The 20,719-nt window shown below is 40.3% G+C and overlaps 2 protein-coding genes and 1 pseudogene across 5 annotated transcripts in view; 2 read left to right on the top strand and 1 right to left on the bottom strand.

The window, feature by feature from the left end:
- CNST (consortin, connexin sorting protein) overlaps positions 1 to 909 on the bottom strand; it is a 122,416-nt gene extending 121,507 nt beyond the window's left edge. For 3 of the 4 annotated variants that reach the window (XM_038542776.1, XM_038542778.1, XM_038542779.1), the window contains exon 1: positions 599 to 909. The gene's annotated coding sequence lies outside the window, so the exon portion shown is untranslated. The remainder of the gene's footprint in view (positions 1 to 598) is intronic. The other variant, XM_038542777.1, reaches the window with a different exon arrangement.
- A 91-nt stretch (positions 910 to 1,000) lies between these two features.
- On the top strand, positions 1,001 to 19,715 carry TFB2M (transcription factor B2, mitochondrial). Its single transcript, XM_038542780.1, has 8 exons — positions 1,001 to 1,434; positions 2,235 to 2,323; positions 5,222 to 5,375; positions 6,866 to 7,014; positions 10,674 to 10,763; positions 13,419 to 13,481; positions 16,863 to 17,035; positions 19,316 to 19,715. The coding sequence occupies exons 1-8, from the start codon at positions 1,122 to 1,124 to the stop codon at positions 19,488 to 19,490; spliced, it is 1,206 nt and encodes a 401-aa protein (XP_038398708.1). The 5' UTR covers positions 1,001 to 1,121; the 3' UTR covers positions 19,491 to 19,715.
- LOC100688932 lies at positions 5,395 to 6,815 on the top strand (annotated as a pseudogene).
- Positions 19,716 to 20,719: the final 1,004 nt, after the last annotated feature.

Below are 20,719 nucleotides of genomic sequence, written 5' to 3'. Positions count from 1 at the left end.
CAGAAAGGACCGTGCAAATTCTAAAGGGGTGTCGGCGGGCCGCAGCTCCCTGCCCCCGACACCGGCCCCGAGCCTCGCCTCGCGCGCTGCCCCGGGGAGAGGCGCGGGCAGCGCCGTCCTCTGCAGCCTATTTTTGGAGTCTCGGGAGCGGGGCTCCGGGATGCAGCGCACACAACGCGTCCGACTTAAGTTTGCACCGGCAGCAGCCTGAGCATCCGCAGGTCGCCGCCGTCCTAAGCGGACAAACCCGTTTAAAGGTTTCCAACCTCCACGTCAAACCCCTTAACTTTAAATCTTCCCGACGCGCAAGTTACACACAACAATGAAGGTAGAGCCTTGGCCCGGGGGTGAGGACCGGAGCCTCCGGGCGGCGGCGGCGGCGGCGGCGGAGGGAGGAGGGACGACGGCGCCGGGTGGAGAGCGAGTCCAGGGCACCGGGCTGCCCGGAGGGCACGCGGAGCACCCAGGCTGCGCGCGGCGCCGGGGGAGGAGCCAGGGGTCCCGGGGGGCGGGGAGGGGGGCTTCCCGCCGCGGCCGCCCGCCGCCCGCCGCCCGCCGCCCGCCGCCCGCCGCCCGCGCCCGCTCCTCCTCTCCTCACCTGCGAGTCGGAGGCGAACGCGGGGCTACGGCCGGGCGCCCGCTCTGTTCCCATTCCCGCTGGCTGACATGGCGGCCGAAGAGCTGTCACCCAGCCGGCTCGGGTCTCCCGCCGCGCGGGTGGAGGAGACACCTCTAGCCTTCCCGCCCCGCCTCCCTCTGCGCACCCTTCCCCGCTGGCCGGCTGGCGGCGGGCGGCCAGCGACCGCGGAGCATAGAGCTCGGACGGCTAGAGAGGAAGCGCAACCATAGAGTACTGGTCCAGACGCAACCCGGATGGTCCGTCGGCCTCCTCGTCCGTCCACTCGCAATCCCGGGGCGGCTCGCCCGGACGGAAGCGGAAGTGAGGGAAGTGGCAGGAAGGGGGACCGTTCGCATGCGCAGTGTGCGGCGTCTAGTCGCGCGGGGCCTAGTAGGGTGGTGGGGACCAGCGGCACGTGGGGGTGGGGGTGGGGGCTCTGCACGGAGCTCGCCCGCGATGTGACGCTCGCCCGTTACGCTGGCGCAGACCTCGGAGAGTGAGGATGTCGGTCCCCGCGGCGGGGCTGTCCCCGCGCCTGGCGCTCTCAGCCTTGGCCGGCGCGGGGCGCTTTTGCGTTCTGGGGCCGGGAGCGGCGAGGCGGGCGGGCGTGTGCCCCGGGCACCGCCGGGCCCTGTCTGACCTCCACCCGCAGCTGGTGCCCACGGAGGGCTTCAAGGACTCACCGTCCTGGTTCCCCAGGTGCCGCTCAGAGCCCAGGAGCTACATCACCAGTCCGAAACTGGCCACGACCTTGGCGCATATTCTGGAGAACGAAAGGAAAACCCCCGACAAGCTCCTGCTGGAGTGCAATCCAGGTGAGTGCGTCGGGGCTGCGCTTCCTGGATACAGTCACTCCTGCCGACCCCCCCCCCCCCCCGACGGCGCCCGGGAGCAGGTGGGCGGTCTGTTGGGATCCCCACGCGGGAGCGATGTCTGCGGCGCTCCGCCTGCTCCTGGATTTTGCCGACTCCTCCAGATACTTGCACGACCCCCGCTCCACCCCCACTCCCACCCCTGGCAAGAACCTGTATTTTTACATACTCCTCCTAGAGAATGTAAGATGTATAGATAGACGTTCTGAAAAAGACATTTTTTGGGGGGGAGATTTTAAGTAATCTCTCTACCCCGCGTGGGGCTCGAACTTAGAACTCGAAGGTCAAGAGCCTAGCACTCCCCAAACTGAAAAATACTTACTTAAAGCAGCACTGGGTGTCACGAGTCAGTTCTGTTTCGATTTGGCAGTATCTTTCATGGTTAAAGTTTCTGTGTAGCCCGCCTATGCGTGGTATGCTAAAGGCATCTTTGTTTTGCTGAGACCTAGTGAAACATTGTGATTAAGAACACAGGCAGGCTTGGCTTGGCTTGGCTTGGCTTGGCTTGGACACGGTGGATTCAAAGCCAAGCAGCACAGCAGCACTTAGTTGTGATGTTGGAGTCCACTGGTTTTATCCAATCCCCGGTTTTCTTACATGTCAATAGCAGTGTGATATCTACTTTGAGGATGTTGTGAGGATCAAAATTAGGTAATACAGGTAAAATGTCTGCTTTAGTCGATATGCAAAGAATTTTTTTTTTCTTTTGCAAATAAATCTTTTTGTTCTGTTAATAACACTAGGTCCTGGGATTCTGACTGAAGCATTACTTAAAAGCAAGGCCAAAGTGATTGCCCTTGAAAGTAACAGAAATTTTCTTCCACATTTGCAGGTATCCTTTGTTTCTAAAAATAATTTGTTGCTCAGTCAGCTATCTTTGAATATGTAGGAAAGTGAAAATTAAGAACACAGTTTACTTTTATAGAATCACTTTTGAGGATCATGCTATAAATATATTGTTATCCCCAGTGACTGGAACATTAGTCCAGTAAGTATGGTAGTGTCAATGCTTGTTGAATGACTGACTGAAAGATTGAACTGAAAGATTGAGTTCTGAGATTTGTTCCCTGGGATGCCTCTGTTTCCTCAACATAGAATCTAGGTTAATGGGACTTCATTAACTCTGGATTTAGTGTTTCAGAGGCAAGAAAGGTTCGGTATAGTCAGATACAGTTGCATGTAGTGAAAACATTATCCAAATGGGTTTTTTTAGTGAAATCTGCTACGTTATAGCAGACAGCTTCACTTAACAGTGAAGTGGAAATTAAGTAACTTAACCTGCTTGACTTTGGTTTTTTCATACATAAACTAGAGACCTTAATACCCACTTGTATACGATCTTACTGCAATTTATTTTTATTTTAAAGCCTTTATTTATTTTAGAGAGAGCAAGCGAGCAGGGGTGACAGGGGAAGGGGTAGATGGGGAGGTAGAGAGAGAATCACAGGCCAACTCCCTGCTGAGTGTGGAGCCTGACATGGGGCTCAATCTCATGACCCTGAGATCCTGACCTGAGACATAAACAAGAGTGGGACGCTAACCAACTATGCCACCCAGGAGCCCCTCTTGTTGCTATTTAAATTAAATAAGATAAATTGTACTGTTTTTGAATCCTAAATGCAATCAAGTTTTTAACTGTGATTTCACTATTGTAGAATTGAATTATTATTTTTTTAAAGACTTTATTCATGAGAGACACACAGAGAGAGACAGAGACAGAGATACAGGCAAAGGGAGAAGCAGGCTCCATGCAGGGAACCTGATGTGGGACTCGATCCAGGGTCTCCAGGATCACACCCTGGAGCTGAAGGCGGCGCTAAACCGCTGAGCCACCCAGGCTACCCCTAGAATTGAATTATTTTAGAATTCTGGCTGTCATATCATTATTATCATTATAGCATGGTATGTGACATTACAAAAGCAAAAAATGTGCATAACAAAGTCTTAATGTATGCATTCCTCTTACACTCCTATCAAACAAAATTCATTAGCTTTTCTTAGTTTAAGATTAAATATTAATCATATTTATTATGACTATTATATTTTAATAGTCATAATACTATTATGACTGTTATATTTTAATAGTCATGATAATTTAATAGACTATTAAAATATGTCATAATAATTTAATCATTATTATATTTAAAAATATGACTCTTGAGTAACCCGTGAGGTTATTTTATTGCTATACGTAGAACAATTTGTAAGAATTTCAGTATAATATGTTTTTAAGATACACATTAAGTGAGGGGCACCTGGGTTGCTCAGTCAGTTAAATGTCTGCCTTAGGCTCAACTCTTATCTCAGGGTCCTGAGATCCAGTCCCCCCCCCCCCTTGGGCTCCCTGCGGGGGGGGGGGGGGGACACGACGGGGATCTGCTTCTACCTCTCCCTCTGCTACCGCCCTCCCCCTCCCCGTGTACGTGCTCTCTCTCTTTCTCTCAAATAATAATAATAATAATAAATCCTTTAAAGAAAAAAGATATACATCAAGTGAGTGTTCTTTTTCTCTGTCATAATGCCACACTCTGGCTTTCTTTACATTGTTGGCTTATTTTCAGCTTCTTGTGGACTCTGGAGTTATTCAATCCTCAGGCCTTCTGTGCTTCTCCCTAGGGGGCCTCATCTGCACCCCTGGGTTTAATAACCTTCAACAAGCCAAGTCCTCACCAATGTATGTCTTTAGCCTGGACCACTGCACTGACCTCCCAATTTAGGCCTACAGATTCTCACCTGGCATTGCCACTTGGTTCACCCAATAGGCATCTCAAAATTAACAGGGTCAAAAATATTTGATTTCTACCCCAGTATGTTCCTTCCCTAGTCTTTCTTAAGGATCTTCACAAAAATGATTATTAGAATTTACTAGATTTAGAAATAGAGTAATATTTAGATTGAAATCAAACACTTAAGAATAATTAGGGTTTTTATTTCATGAGTTTAAATTGCAAATTCTTGAAACCTTGATGTATACCAATAGAATTTTCTGTGCATGAGAACCTCAAAATGCATATCAAGTCACATTGTGCCCTCTTCTATTTGATTTTTTTTACAACTTCAAATTAAGTTTTATGGAGTCTGTAGCTGACCTTGCTCTCACTACTGAGATCTCCAGTGCTACGGCAGAATGAGCACATTGGGGCAGTGAAAAGATTGAGGTATATCAGACCTCTTCCAGCAGACAAGGAGCTTTCCCTCTATAGTGCTTCTGTCTTTAGAAAACAGAAATGAAAAACCCAGGGGAAAATAGAAGGTGATCTACACAATGAGTATAGCCACGTTCATTTGGGAAAGGACTCCTTAAACTCTTCTAGTAAAAAAAAAAAGGACTGTCTGCCTTTCACTTTAATATTTTTATTGTTTTCCTCTTCTATGAAGCATTTTGCCACTACCTGCAGACAGGTTGCAGCTCTCTGCCTGGGCCCAGGTGTGATCTTAGAATCGCTGCCAGTCCCCCAGGCAGCTTCCATTAAGCAATCGGATTAGTGTGTGGACACTTTTTGAACAATTGAAGCCATCGATATAGAGATAGCAAAAGAATAAGAATTGGTTGAAGGCTTTTTTGTTTTTTTGGGCTTTTTCTTAGTAGTAGCGTATTTTCATCACTTTTCAGGCATTAATTTCTCTTAACTCTTAAATTTTGGGGTAAATATCTTAAAGTAGATTTTTGAATTGGTACAAAGTATGCATAACTGACAATTTTGAACACGTTATCTCTTTATCTCTTTAGTCCCTGCGAAAAAAGGTGGATGGAGAACTAGAAGTGATCTACTGTGACTTCTTTAAAATGGATCCTAGAAATTTTGGAATAGTAAAACCACCCATTATGATTTCAGAAACACTTTTTCAGCATTTGGGAATAGCAGCAGTTCCTTGGTCAGAAGGTAATTTTTGTCACTCACTGCAGCAAATAGCTTATAATTTGCCAGCTTTCTCCAGCAGTACAGCTTGTCTACCGAATGGATCCGCATCCTGTATAGATGATGCAGTTTATTGGGTGGGCGCTCTTCACTTGACTGGCTTTCCTCTCACATAGCCAGGGTCAGAGCAGCTCCACAGAAGCCATGTGCCTATCAAGGAAAGATGCCCAGGCTTAGTTTTAATTGACTTAATATAGTTTGTTAACGTTTGACTCGACAACCCCAACCTCCTCCTCTTTCTCTGTAGTGGAACCTGTGGACTCTTTGAACTTCAGGATGGTTCATGCTAAGAGCTGGATTCTGAAGAAGCACTTTGAAGGCAGCCCTACTCATACATAGTAACTTTGAGTTAAAGACAATTGAACTCCTGTCCTTAAAAAATGGAGAGGTCCTGCTGGAAGCTTTGTTCCTTACTGTGGATCCTTAACATGAGAGTGGCAGCCAAAAGGTTGAAGGAGGGTGATATGATGATAGGGCAGCAAGTGGCCAGAGTTGTGAAAAATAAAAACTCAGCCTTCCCAGCAGGAACTGTGGTAGTGGCTTCTCCAGGCTGGACATTGCACTGTATTTCTGATGGGAAAGATCTGGAAAGCTGCCTGCAGAGTGGCCGGACACGGTACCAGGGTCTTTGGCTCTGGGAACAATTGGCATGACAGGTCTAATGGCCTACTTTGGCCTCCTTGACATCTGTGATGTGAAGGGTGGAGAAACAGTGATGGTTAATGCAGCAGCAGGGGCAGTGGGCTCTGTGGTGGGGCAGATTGCTGAGCTCAAGGGCTGCAAAGTTGTTGGAGCAGCAGGGTCTGATGAAAAGGTTGGGTACCTTAAAAAGCTTGGATATGGTGTTGCTTTTAACTACAAAACCGTGGAGTCTTTGGAAGAAACTGAAAAAAGCCTTTTCTGATGGTTATGATTGTTACTTTGATAATGTAGGTGGAAAGTTTTCAAACATTGTTATTCCCCAGATGAAGAAATTTGGAAGAATTTCTATTTGTGGGGCCATCATGAGGTATAATATTACTCGCCCACTTCCCCCAGGCCCACCCCAAGAGAATATTATCTATCAGCAGCTCTGCTTGGAAGGGTTCATCGTTTATCGCTGGCAAGGAGAGGTCCGCCAGATTGAAAGGCTTTTTTTGCTGACATGGGTCATAGAGGGTAAAATCCAGTACCACGAATACATCATTGAAGGATTTGAAAACATGCCAGCTGCATTTATGGGAATGCTGAAAGGAGATAATTTGGGAAAAACAATAGTGAAAGCATGAAAAAGAATGGCACATGGAATCTAGACATCATTTGGATGATGACTTAATTTCTTTTTAACCATTTAATAAAAAATGTATGTTACCTTCATTATCTAAAAAAGAAAAAACTTAGTTTGACTCAATAAAATGTGATTTTAGGAAAAAAGTTTTAATTTATTCAAATATTTTTGCTTGTATTCCTAACAGATACTCCACTAAGAGTAGTTGGAATTTTCCCAGCAAAAAATGAGAAAAAGATACTTTGGAAACTTTTATATGACCTATATTCCTCAACTTCTGTATATAGTTATGGACGAGTACAACTAAATATGTTTATTACTGAAAGGGAATATGAGGTAGGTTATTAACAAATACCTGATTAGTTTTTGTTTTGAAAGAGTGCTGTGATCTTCTCTGAATGGTCTTAATCTGTATTTTAATTTGAGCTCATGACATTGTTTTTAAATTTCTGTAATTTTTGAGTTTGATTTTTTAGTCTTTGTGGTTAAATATACATGACATAATATTTACCATTTTAACTTTTTAAGTGTGTAGTTCAGTGACATTAAGTATATTAAAATTGTGGTACAACTGTTACCACCATCTAGCTCTTCTTGGCACATTTTTTTTTTTTTTTAAAGATTTTATTTATTTATTCATGGAAGACACAGAGAGAGAGAGGCAGAGACACAGGCAGAGGGAGAAGCAGGCTCCATGCAGGGAACCTGATGTGGGCCTTGATCCCGGGTCTCCAGGATCACATCCTGGGCTGAAGGCGGCGCTAACCCGCTGAGCCACCAGGGCTGCCCTTCTTGGCACATTTTTATCATTCCATACTAAATTAAACATTACCTCCCCTTCTCCTGAGCCTCCGGTAAACTTTCTTCTACTTTCTATCGCTGTGAGTTTGACTGTTCTAGGTACTTTGTCACTGTTGGAGTCATGGAATGTCGCACTTTTGTGTCTGACTGGCTTCAATTAGCCTAATGCTTTGGAGATTCGTGCAAGTCCTAGCATATGTCAATTACGGTTTTCTTTTTTTCTTTATTTTTTTTTTTAGAATTTCAGTTTTTAAGGTAGAAAAATAGGTTATTGCCTAGCTGTACGTATATTTACACACAAGCACATAATGCACATAGGCACACATGCCTTCCACCTTCTGTTTATCCATTCATCTGTCAGTTGGCATATGAGGTGCTTCCACTTTATTACTGTGAATGATGCTGCTGTGAGATTTGGTGTGCAGATCTTTTCCAGTCCCTGCTTTCAGTACTTTGGGCTATTTACCCAGAAGTGGAATTGCTGAACCATATGGCAATAATTTTTTTTTTAAGATTTTATATATTTTTGAGAGAGAGACAGAGCATGAGAGGTGGGAGAGGTAGAGGGAGAGAGTTAAGGACACTCCCCGCTGAGTGAGGAGCCCAATATAAGGCTTGATCCCAGGATCTTAGGACCATGACTTGAACCAAAGGCAAACGCTTAATGCACTGAGCCACCCAGGCACCTCAATACTATTAAATTTTTTTTTCTATTTTTTGATTTTTTAAGGGCCCACTCTTCAGTTTTCTGTAGTGTTTTTACCATTTTGTATTCCCACCAACAACGCACAAGAGTTCCGGTTTCTCCATGTTCAGTCCAACACTTCTTTCCTGTTGTTTTATAGTGCCTGTTGTAGTGCTGTGAGATAGTATCCCATTGTGGTTTTGATTAGATTCATGATGTTGGACATCTTTTCATGTGCTTATACACCATTTATATATCATCTTTGGAGGAATGTCCTTTGCCCTTTTCTTTGGGTTTTTTTTTTTCTGTTGAGTTTTAAGAGTTACTTATATATTCTCAGTATTAATCCCTGCTTAGGTATTTGATTTGTAAATTTTTTTTCTCCCCATCTGTGGGTTGCCATTTTATACTGTTGATTGTGTCCTTTGATTCTCAAAGTTGTTAATTTGATGACATCTAGTTTGTCTTTTGCTGCCTGTCCCGTTAGTATCATAGCTAAGAAATCACCGTCAAATCCAAGGTCATGAAGCTTTTCTTGTCTTCTTAAGAGTTTTATAGTTTCAACTCTTATATTCTAGTCTTTGATCCATTTTGAATTACTTTTTTTAATATGGTGTTGGGTAAGGGTCCAACTTTGTTCTTTTGCATGAGTATCCAGTTTTCCCAGCATCTTTTTTTTTTTTTTAAATTTTTTTAAAATTTTTATTTATTTATGATAGTCACAGAGAGAGAGAGAGAGAGAGGCAGAGACATAGGCAGAGGGAGAAGCAGGCTCCATGCAGGGAGCCCCATGTGGGACTCGATCCCGGGTCTCCAGGATCGCGCCCTGGGCCAAAGGCAGGCGCTAAACCCCTGCGCCACCCAGGGATCCCCTTCCCAGCATCTTTTATTGAAAAGACTGTCTCTTTCCCCATCAAATGGCCTTGGTACTCTTGTCAAAACATCACTTAACTATACACATGAGCATCTGTTTCTGGGCTATTTTATTACATTAGGTTCTTCAGTGTCTCTTGAGATTGCATATGAATTTTAGGATGGGTTTTTCTGTTTGTGAGAAAAAACATCGTTGGGATTTTGATATGGATTGCATTGACTCTGTAGATCACATTGGGTAATGTTGAAACATTTTAACATTGATCAGTCTTCCAGTTTGTGAACATAGGTTGTTTCTCCATTTATGTTTAGTTTCTTTCATCAGCGTTTTACAGTTTTAAGTGTACGAGTATTTCAACGTACAAGTATTTCAACCTCCTTGGTTAAATTTTTTTTTTTTTAAGATTTTATTTATTCATGAGAGACACAGAGAGAGAGAGAGAGAGACGCAGACACAGGCAGAGGGAGAAGCAGGCTCCTCCCTGGGAGTCCACTGTGGGACTCAGTCCCAGGACCCAGGGATCACAACCTGAGCCAAAGGCAAATGCTCAACCACTGAGCCACCCAGGCACCCCTTCCTTGGTTACATTGGTTCCTAAGTATTTTATTCTTTTTAATGTTATTATAAACAAAGTTGTTTTTTTAATTTTACTTTTCAGATTATTCATTGTTAGTATACAGAAATATGCTTGACTTTTGTGTATTATTTTTATATTCTGCAGCTTTGCTGAATTTATGTATTGACTCTCACAGGAATAGTTAGGGTTTTTAGACTACTCTCTGAAATTGAAGGGCCTTCTGAGAGTAGTGTCTAGAGTCTGGAGAGTACTGTTTCTTTGCTGCTCAGAAAGCTTCATATTATTAATCTTGTAATCCATTGTAATAGATGTTTACTTGTACATCAGAGTTATGTGTTAGGATAGTGGAGCAAGAAATGAAAGAGTGGTTTATTCACCAAGACTCAGTAAGGAAATAGTGACGATCCATGGAAAGAGAAGGGGACTCAGAACCTTGAGGCTGTACATACGTTATGTACATGAAAAATTGAAAGAACAGAAACTGGAAATGCTTCATCAGGTTTTACTTTGCTACTAGGGAAATGTTCTGGTACTAATACCATGGACCTTTTCATACGTGTTTTCCTCTGTGTACTGCTCTTTCATTCACTGAGAAAACCACACATCCCTCAAATGTCAACCTGAACAATTCTTGTCTCAAAATTTAATAGCCCACCTGATACATACTTCTGATACACACTTGTGCTTCTCCATGGGAATTCTATGTTTTTGTTTCATTATTTTTTTTTTTCTTTAAGATTTATTTATTTATTCATGAGAGAGACAGAGGGTTTCATTATTTCTTTAATGAGATTTTACCCTGATCGGGGTTATGGCTAAAGGAAATCAGTTTCACACACATTGTAAGTGTGATGATGTATTTTAGTATGAAAGTTCAAAAAAGTTTTTCTCTTTTTTGAAATAGTTATGGTAAAAAAAAAAAAAGAAATAGTTATGGTTAAGATGTTGCATTTCTAATTTCCTTTAATTTTTAAATACTCTTAAGGTATTTTAAGATTCGGAATTTCATTTTTATTGCTTATAGTTATATAAACCTGTAACTTATTTTCTTTTACTAGAAACTGGTGGCAAGTCCTGAAACTCCACACTTGTATCAAGTATTAAGTGTGCTCTGGCAAGTAGCCTGTAAGATTAAGCTTCTGCATGTGGTAAGTAAAATCCTTCTAAATTTTAAATGCAAGAGATAAGTTGTTTTTATTTTTAATTTTTTAAAATTTTAATTAAATTCAGTTTATTAACATATAGTGTATTATTAGTTTCAGAGGTAGAGTTCAGTGATACATCAGTTGTGTAGAACACCCAGTGCTCATTCCATCACCTGTGCTTCATAATGCCCGTCATCCAGTTACTCCATCCTCCCACACCCCGAACTTCATTTTGTTTTTAAAAAACAAACTTTCATTTGTTTTTTAAAGAGGCTACATTTCTGTGACCAGTAAATGGAGAAAAATTAAAAATTCATTTTATTATTTTTCCCAGCTATTGAAGATAACAGAGCAAGGTAACTTCGTGCTTATATTTTTGCCACAAATATTTATGTTTTTCTCTGATTATAAAAATAATAACACACTCATTGTAAAAATACGAGACATAAGAAAGGAAGGAAGAAGAAAAGAATTTTAAAAACTCATCACTATAATTCCACTACCCAGAGGTCACTATTGACATTTGTGGCCTATTTGTAGCCTTTTATTTTTCCTATGTTTTTTTTTCTTTAAGTTATAGAGATTATATTATTTTGTATCTTATCTTTTTTTACTTAATAGCTAATAGATAATGATAAGTTTTTTTTTTCTCTTGTCACTAGACATTTTTCCCAAGTTGTCTTTTTCGTTTTGTTTTTTAATTTTGAGAGAGTGAGAGAGTGAGCATGAGAACAGGGAGGGACAGGGAGAAGCAGACTCCCTCCTGCGGACCAGGAGCCCAAAGCAGACACTGAACCATCCGAGCCACCTAGGAGCCCTTTTCCTAAGGTTTATATCTATTTTAAGATTGTATTTATTTATTCATGAGAGACACTGAGAGAGATGCAGAGACACAGGCAGAGGGAGAAGCAGGTTCCATGCAGGAAGCCCGATGCGGGACTCGATCCCAGAACTCCAGGATCACTCCCCTGGGCCGAAGGCAGGTGTTCAGCCACTGAGCCACCCAGGCATCCTCTTTTCCTAAGTTTTTAATGGCCACTTAAAACCTCACTAGAGAGCATTCCCCTTCGTACTTTATTTCTTTAGGCAAAATCAGAGTCAGCTAATAGAAATATGTGAGCCACACGTATAACTTTACATGTAATGCTATATTTCATAGCAACATTTATAAAAAGTAAAAAAGAAACAGGTGAAACTAATGCTAATATGTCTTTTTTAATCTTCTTGATTTAAAATATCATTTCAGGGGATCCCTGGGTGGCTCAGCAGTTTAGTGCCTGCCTTTGGCCCAGGGTGTGATCCTGGGGTCCCAGGGTCAAGTCCCATATCAGTCTCCCTGCATGGAGCCTGCTTCTCTCTCTGCCTGTGTCTCTGCCTCTTTCTCTCTCTCTCTCTCTCTCTCTCTGTCTCATAAATAAATAAATAAAATCTTAAAAAATTATATCATTTCAGTGTGTAGTCAGTATTTTACAATTAGTTATTACATAACTTTTTTTTAAATGTGTGGGGCCTTTGAAGTCCAATGTGTGTTTTACCCTTAACAGCACATTTCCATTCAGACTAGGTATGTTTCAGGTATCAATAGCCACATATGACTAATGGCTGCTATATTCATAGCAAAGGGCCAGAGTGAAGACAAAACTGATAAACACTATTTCTCTCATGTAATAATTTGGTCTTTCACTTTTTTATTTTAGTAGAATTTTTACTGGATGTATGTTTACATATTTGCTGAGCCCTTGTACTTCTAGGGACCTGATGGTTTCACTTCTTAATTCGCCTTGTGTATGTCCCTGTCATCCCATTACTGCTGTCGTCTAGCAACACATTAAGCCCATGCATACTTAGTTGTTAGAAGTTTATCCATTTGATTTTAGCTTTTGTGCCAATTCTGTTTGTTTTCCTCTAGTACATGAGGTTCTTAGATTGGCTTTCTCTTTTTTTTTTTTTTTTTTATCAGATTGGCTCTCTGTTCCTTGTCTTTAGTATCTGTCGAGTTCCTACTGTTTTTCTGTCTTCCCAGAAATCTTTCACCCTAGGATTCACAGCACTGCCCCTGCCTGTATACTGTAATGTTTGTATTGCTGTTCTCCATGTCCCTAAAATCCTTTCTTACCTCAGTGATCTCTCATTCTATTGGCTTTTTATCTGGGCCTCCTCCCCTCATGGCTATTGGCTAGTGTCTTCATAAAGCTTCATGAGGACTTTAGCTTTCTGGAGAATCTTCTCTTTTCTTTGTTCTGCAGTATTTATTTTCAAAGGCTCTGTTTTGACTTGTGCCATTGATTAATGTCAGTGTTGATCCAGTGGCTCCTAACCTGACTGTGACCCTAATATGCAAATCTTAGCTGTTAAACTATCTTAAGGACCTGTTTGCATAATTACATTAGGATGCCACTTTATCTAAATAAGTAAGAGAAATAGCAATATCTGGATAGACCTTTGATTCTCATCTTTTTTTTTTTTTTTTTTTTTAAGAGCACGGAGAGAGAAGAGGGAAGTTTATGGTTTAACTATCCCATGTTGTTTTTCTTAAGTCCGAGTAGAATAGTGACTTGGATTTGATTCATTTTGTTGCTCAAAGGCAGTAGTAACTTAGGGCACTTTGACTAAAGAGAACTAAAAGAAATATTTTGGTTTCATTTACCTTCCCTTAAGGAGCCTTGGTCCTCATTTGGCGTATATGGCCAACGTGGGCGACTGGATGATCTGAAGAATAAGGTAAGAATGAATGAATACCCTTGCCTTTTTCCCTCTAAATGGAACATCCTATTTTCTTTAAGATTTTTTGGTATTCTGTATTTACTTAGATTTTTAATTTTAGGATGTTTGGAAATGTTCTTTAAACATACCTTAACTGCTTTTAATAAATTCAAATTATTTTGGAAAAGAGTAATAATTTTCAGCTAGTTAAACAGTGGATACTAGTTAGCATAGTCATATCTTAAACAGAATTTGACTTCCATCTCTTGAACATACATCTCAAATTTAGAAAATACAGTCATCTTAGGGTACATCTAATTTGATGAGCTAAAGATGCAATTTTATACTCAGAAATCTGTTATATTACTATTTATAATGATGGAGTTCATCAACAGGTATGTCTTGTTTCTTACCCTCAGGGTGGGGCTTTTGTTTGTTTATTTTTTTCCTCTTTCTATAAAACCAAAGTGATAATGTTATAAAGTGATCCTCCATTTACTTTATGTCAGGAATACACATAGCAAAATCAGAATAAAGTAGCTAGATTTTAAAAAATAATCCAGAGTTTCACTTCAGGATAAAATGCTAATGATGCATAGTTCAGCCTGAAGTCTCATTTGCCTACTTACTTTTTTTTTTCCCCCTCACTCCTGCCACTAAAAGAAAAAAAAGAAATGACCAATTTAGAGATGGTCTGACTTTTCAATAATCAGTCATTGTTATGATCACTGAGATTTTAGCTCTATTTCACTCTTCATAAGCATATTTTTGTAGCCTCATAGAATAGAATCAGAGTAATATATTTTGCCTTAAGACCATTAGGAACTTACTTACAAATGTCCCTAGAGTGAACAATCCTGTATATAAGACACTTGCTCATTTTTTTAGTTATAAGAACTAACGCTTAAAATGGTGTGTTTGGCCAAATTAAATATATAAACTTTAGGGATGGGATCCCTGGGTGGCGCAGCGGTTTGGCGCCTGCCTTTGGCCCAGGGCGCCATCCTGGAAACCCGGGATCGAATCCCACGTCGGGCTCCCGGTGCATGGAGCCTGCTTCTCCCTCTGCCTGTGTCTCTGCCTCTCTCTGTGTGACTATCATAAATAAATAAAAAATTTATTAAAAAAAAAAAAAAAAACTTCAGGGATGAAGAGGAGATAACCAGACGTCATGTTTCATGAGAGAATTTTATTCAGATATTCCACCCTGTATCTCTGATATCAGCATGTTCATAATTGCTACAGAGGCACTTGAGACATTTAATCATTCATTAGAGCACATAATTCTTATTTCCATCCAAGTTGTTTGGGGTTTTCCACTTTTTGGAAGCCATCTTTTTATCACTGAAATTTTTTTTTCTTACTTTAAAAAAAAAAAAGATTTTATTTATTTATTTGAGAGAGAGCAGGAGCAGCAGAGAGGGGCAGAGGGAGAGGAAGAAGCAGGCTCCCTACTTAGGGCTCCAGTGTGGGGTTTGATCCCAGTTCCCAAGATCATGACCTGAGCCCAAAGCAGATGCTTCACTGACTTGAGCCACCCAGGTGCCCCCAGAACATTTTTTTCAAAGATATAAATAGCCATTTATTTAACACCAAGAAAGTTTTTTCTTCCCTATTTATCGAGTAAGTATCTGTAACTACAAAACTACCTACAAGCTTGCTTGCTTGCTTGCTTGATTTTTCTTTTTAAGGTTTTATTTTTAAGTAATTTAGGTCACCAACCTGGAGCTTGAACTCACAACCCGGAAGATTGCACACTCTACCAACTGAGCCAGCCAGGCACCCCCTACCAGCTCATTTTTTAAAGTCCTCCTCAGGGATACCTGGGTGGCTCAGCTATTGAGCATCAGCCTTCTGCTCAAGATGTGACCCTGGGGTCCCGGGATCGAGCCCCACGTTGGACTCTCTGCATGGAGCCTGCTTCTTCCTCTGCCTGTGTCTCTGCCTGTCTCTCTCTGTGTCTCTCATGAATGAATGAATGAATAAATAAATTAATTAATTAAAAAAAATAAAGTCCCCTTCAAAAGTCTTATTATCAACAACATAGGACACTTCATGCCTGAGGTTATCTCCCTCTCTAATAATTACTAAATATTTTTTTAATTTTATTACCTTCCCTCTTTTGAAAAAAGATTAATCCTTCAAGCAGGCATCCAAAACTAGAACTGGAATTGATTGAAAGTTTATTTTTTAAGCTAATAGATCTTCCACAACAGTATATATATTTAAAAATATGTATGTTTGTGAATGTACATATGTGTGTGTTTGTGTATATATAGCTAGATAAGTAATAAGGGATCACTACCACTATATGAGATTTCCAGAGGACTTAAATGGAAGGCCTCTCTGCTTTCTGAGGGATAATTTCAGAGGAAAAAAAACATCTTAACTTTATATCAAGGCATATACTTTCTGAATCAGAGTTCTGTATACTAGAGCAGGTTGGTCAGCTTTTTCAGTAAAGGGCCAAACAGCAAATGTTTTATGCTTTGCAGACCACATAATAGTCTCTGTCATATTCTTTGTTGTTTTGTTCTGTTTTGTTTTATTTTAACAATCCTTTACAAATGTAAAAACCATTTTAGATCCAACTACACAAAAACAGCCAGGCCACGGACCATAGTTGTAACCCCATAGTTTTTTAAATATCCAAGTGAAAATGTTAAGTCAAGGGGTGCCTGGGTGGCTCAGTCGGTTAGGCAGCTGCCTTCGACTTGGGTCATGATCTCAGGGTCCTGGGATTGAGCTGCTCAGCAGGGAACCTGCTTCTCCCTCTTCCCCCTGCTCGTGCTCTTTCTCGCTGTCTCTCTCAATAAATAAAATCTAAAAAAAAAAAAGGGAAAATATAAGTCAATAATGGTTTTTTATCCTTAGGATCTGGGGTTGTGTCTCAAACATAGAAGAAACTCAGTATGTGTTAGCATCATATTTGGGATCTGATTTTACCCTGCTTCAAAGTTAATTAGCTGTTATTCTTTCATTGATACTGCCCAAAGGTAGACTCCTGTATTAGATGAAGGACTTTATCTACCCTACATCCCATGGGGTAACAGGGTGTACCTTAATTGGATGGTGTACATGCTGGGCCTTGCATTGCAACTTAGAAACACTAGGGGATTTCACTTCCTTTATAGCAAATATGAAGCAAGCCTCCTCTTTGCCATGCAGGGAGCCATTATTTCATCCTCCAAGGTGGCTCACTGCAAACAACCCTGAAAAACTGCCCAGGTAAAGAGTAGTTTTAGGGCCTTGCACTCTTGACACACCTAGCAAGAACAGAGAACACTCAGGATCTGTGGTGATGGCCTTTTCAAATAGCTAGTTTGAATGAGTAAATGAACTATGTCTTTTTCTGGCAGTATTTATGACTAACACACTTTATTTTTTTTCTCTCTCCAGAAACCATTAGAACAAATAAACAAACACGAAGGACAAAACATGTGTTTAATTCAACTGACTCCTCATCAGAATTTATTTACAGAGAATTTAACATCTATTAACTATGATGTATTTTTTCTCATGTTAAAGCAGTGTTTTATGAAGCGCAATTTCAAGCTAATGGACCATTTACAGTAAGTAAAAAGAATAAAAGCAAGTATAAAAGTGGCAGTGTTTTTTTTTGTTTTGTTTTGTTTTGTTTTGTTTTGTTTTAAGATTTTGTTTATTAATGAAAGACACCAAGAGAGGGCAGGGACACAGGCAGGAAGAGAAGCAGGCTCCCTGCAGGGAGAGCCCGTTGTGGGACTCAATCCTAGGACTCGAGGATCACATCCTGAGCCAAAGGCAGCCACTCAACCACTGAGCCACCCAGGTATCCCAGAAGTGGCAGTTTAATGTAAGAATTATACTTCATGTTAGAGGTCCATTTTCTGTATCTTGTATATCATGATTAACAGAGTGAGGTACCATGTTTTCATGCATCTATTTCTTCAAAACAGTTCCTTCTCCAGTGCACATTTTGAGAAAAATGAAATTCAATTTTCCGTATAATCTCTTGAGCTTAATTTTTTTTCCATTGAGAAAACAACAGCCTACCAGTTATTTCATCTTTGTCAGAGTATATGGCCAGGATTAACTTAGGTGGAGAACTAGCTGCTTGCCAGTGACCAGGATGGAAGGAGCCTCAGTGGTGACATACCCATCATCTTGCCTTTTCTCACTGCTTATCCTTTGTGGTTTTATTTCCTAAATCAAAGCAGGCACAGATTATTATACCTCCCTAGTCCTCCTGTCCTGGGCCAAATTCTACTAAAGCTTTTAAAAAATTATAGCTATTACTGCCTACTCGGTATCTATGTAACTTTTATGTGGGGCTGTGCACTTTGGAATCAGCAGCCCATGTCTTTGAAAGTACTGTCAGAGAATAGGTGAAACTCTGAATGAGCTGTTGATTGAACAATATTTGTATAAAAATAAATGTTAAGGGGCGCCTGGGTGGCTCAGTGGTCGAGCATCTGCCTTTAGTTCAGGGCATGATCTCGTGGTCCTGGGATCAAGTCTCACATCGGTTCCCCACAGGGAGCCTGCTTCTCCCTCTGCCTCTGTCTCTGCCTCTCTCTGTGTGTCTCTCATGAATAAATAAATAAAATCTTTAAAAAAAATAAAATTAAAAAAGTAAATGTTAAGAATGGCAATAGTCTAATAAATTTAATCTGTTTTTTATCTTATCACCTGTGGTACTGATTGTGTTGAATGAAAATATCAAGGATAAAGGAAATTAGGGGGTGCCTGGGTGGCTCAGTCAGTTAAGCATCTACCTTCAGCTCAGGTCCTGATCTCAGGGTCCTGGGATCGAGCCCCATGTCGGGCTCCCTGCTTAGCGTGGGTCTGCTTCTCTCTATCCCTCCACCTGCCTCGTGCTTTCTCTCTCCCTCTCTTTCAAATAAATTTAAGTCTTTAAAAAAAAAAAAAAAAAAAAGAATGTAGGAAATTAGGGGTACCTGGGTGGCTCAGTTGGTTGAGTGTCTCTTGATTTCAGTTCAAGTCTTGATTTCAGGATTGTGAGTTCGAGCTCTGTGTGGAGCCTACCTTAAAAAAATTAAAAAAAAAAAGGCAGCCCTAGTAAATATGATAAACCATGGTGAAAAATGTTAAAAATTCCTTTGGCGATCTCTGAATTGAAAATATGTTTATACCTATGAGCAGGATTCCATTCAAAATCTAAAAGTTCTTGTCAAAGGCTCATTGATGGTTTCTTGCTAGGGTAATTAATAAGGCAGTTTTTTTGCTTTATAATTTATCACCAGCAATTGTTAAATAAAAAGGTGAAACCTATTTCCTCTTTGACATCTCCTGGATGCCAGTTTCTGCTGTTTGTACTTACTGATGTATTACATGGACCTAAATGTAGTTAAGAATGCTTTGCAAAGAGAATTAACAGATGGAAGAGGTAGGCAGAAGAATTGTTTTGGGGCAGCCTGGATAGCTCAGTGGTTTAGAGTCGCCTTTACCCCAGGGCGTGATTCTGGAGACGTGGGACCCACGTCGAGCTCCCTGCATGAAGTCTGTTTCTCTCTCTGCCTCTCTCTGCCTTTCTCTGTGTCTCTCATGAATAGATAAATAAAATCTTTAAAAAAAATTATTTTGAAGGGCAATGGTAGACTAGAATTTTGTGTAAGACTTGATGAGAACACGTTAAAAGTCCAAATTTGCTCTTTGGGTGATAGGTAAGCCATGAATCTTTAGAAATAATGGTAAAAGCTGCATATTTTATGCAGGCTCTTAAACCAAATAAGATTAATTATAGATCCATAAATTAAGCATCTTAAGTTGGGCATAGAAGCCATCTCTACCAATATTTACTGCAGTTATAAAAAGGAACCAAGCAGATTTACTTTGTGTTTCTTTTGCAGGTTATTGAGTCCAGTTAATGCAGCAGCTATATTGAAGCAAATAGGGAAAGATGGAGACATGAAAATAACAGATCTGTATCCTCAAGACTTTAAACAGCTTTTTGAAGCTATAGAGTATTTCAGAGAATCTTGCAGGTGGCTCTTGGATGATTGTATGGAAGAAATGATCATGTAGGAACTTGATTGCCCATACCTGAGCCATTGATATATTTGAAAATTATGGCACAAATGGAAGAGAACCACATTTGAAAAGCTTCCAGCCTTTCAACAGAAGATAACTCTTCTTGTTTTGCAGATTGAGCAGATAATTTCTTTTGAAGGTGATAGTTTCCTAAATTGGATAAAACCGTGGCTGCCATTATATTCACAGAAAATAAAATGAAAACTTCAGTTAATTGTGGATTTGATCAGATTGCATTTGTTTTGTTTTGAATTCCTATCTACTGTAGACGCACTGGTAGTTGTAGGATATTGCCAGATGAAGTTTCTTTTTAAAAATCCCTTTGGCCAAGGGCGCCTGGCTGGCTCAGTCAGTAGAGCATGTGTCTTGATCTCAGGGTTGTGAGTTTACGCCCCATCCATGTTGGGTGTAGAGTTTACTTTAAAAAAAAATCCCTTTGGCCAAATATCTTACATTATATTAACTTAAATATTCCACTTTCACTGTTGAGTTTTGCTTCCTCCTGGAGGGCAAGAGTTTGTACATTATTAAGCTTAGAAAGTAAATTAAAATGATTTTTTTTTAAACTTTATTTATTTATGATAGTCACAGAGAGAGAGAGAGAGAGAGAGAGAGAGGCAGAGACACAGGCAGAGGGAGAAGCAGGCTCCATGCACCGGAAGCCCGACGTGGGATTCAATCCTGGATCCCCAGGATCGCGCCCTGGGCCAAAGGCAGGCTCTAAACTGCTGCGCCACCCAGGGATCCCGTAAATTAAAATTATTTTAAGTGGTTTGTTTTACTTTTCAGATTGTTGAATTAATATTATCAAGTATTGTACAATGAAATTATTTCAATTTTAAAATGGATTAAACTTTTTTAGAAAGTAAAATATTTTAAGTAATAAGATTTTGTGATTTGTTGGTCTTTGATGAAATATTAAATTGATCCTAAGTTATTCACTTTAAATTCTGTTATGTATAGTCAGTGTACTTCCAGTGAGTATTTCAGTCTGTGTTCTTCAAAAGTTGCTTGATTTTTGTTCTATTAAGAACATCTGAAGTTAGATCTTTGGATGAACCTAATGGAATTAAGAATGTTTTCTTAGATCATTGAAGAAGCTACTAGATTTTAACTAAGACATATCAAATCTCCTTTGATTTGGATGGTAATATTTGAATGGTAATATTCCACAATAATACAAAACATTTTTAAAATCCTTCTAATACAGAACATGCCTATTT

The sequence above is a fragment of the Canis lupus genome, chromosome 7, assembly GCF_011100685.1.
Source record: "Canis lupus familiaris isolate Mischka breed German Shepherd chromosome 7, alternate assembly UU_Cfam_GSD_1.0, whole genome shotgun sequence".
Lineage (NCBI taxonomy): Eukaryota > Metazoa > Chordata > Mammalia > Carnivora > Canidae > Canis > Canis lupus.
The sequence above is the reverse complement of the archived record's forward strand: the minus strand, read 5'-3'. Positions and strand labels throughout refer to the sequence as shown.

Coding starts and splice junctions, on each gene's coding strand:
- TFB2M (XM_038542780.1), top strand. CDS start 1,122: ATGTCGGTCCCCGCGGCGGGGCTGTCCCCGCGCCTGGCGCTCTCAGCC. Junction 5,376..6,865: donor AGCAGTTCCTTGGTCAGAAG/GTAATTTTTGTC, acceptor TATTCCTAACAG/ATACTCCACTAAGAGTAGTT. Junction 17,036..19,315: donor AAGCTAATGGACCATTTACA/GTAAGTAAAAAG, acceptor TTTCTTTTGCAG/GTTATTGAGTCCAGTTAATG.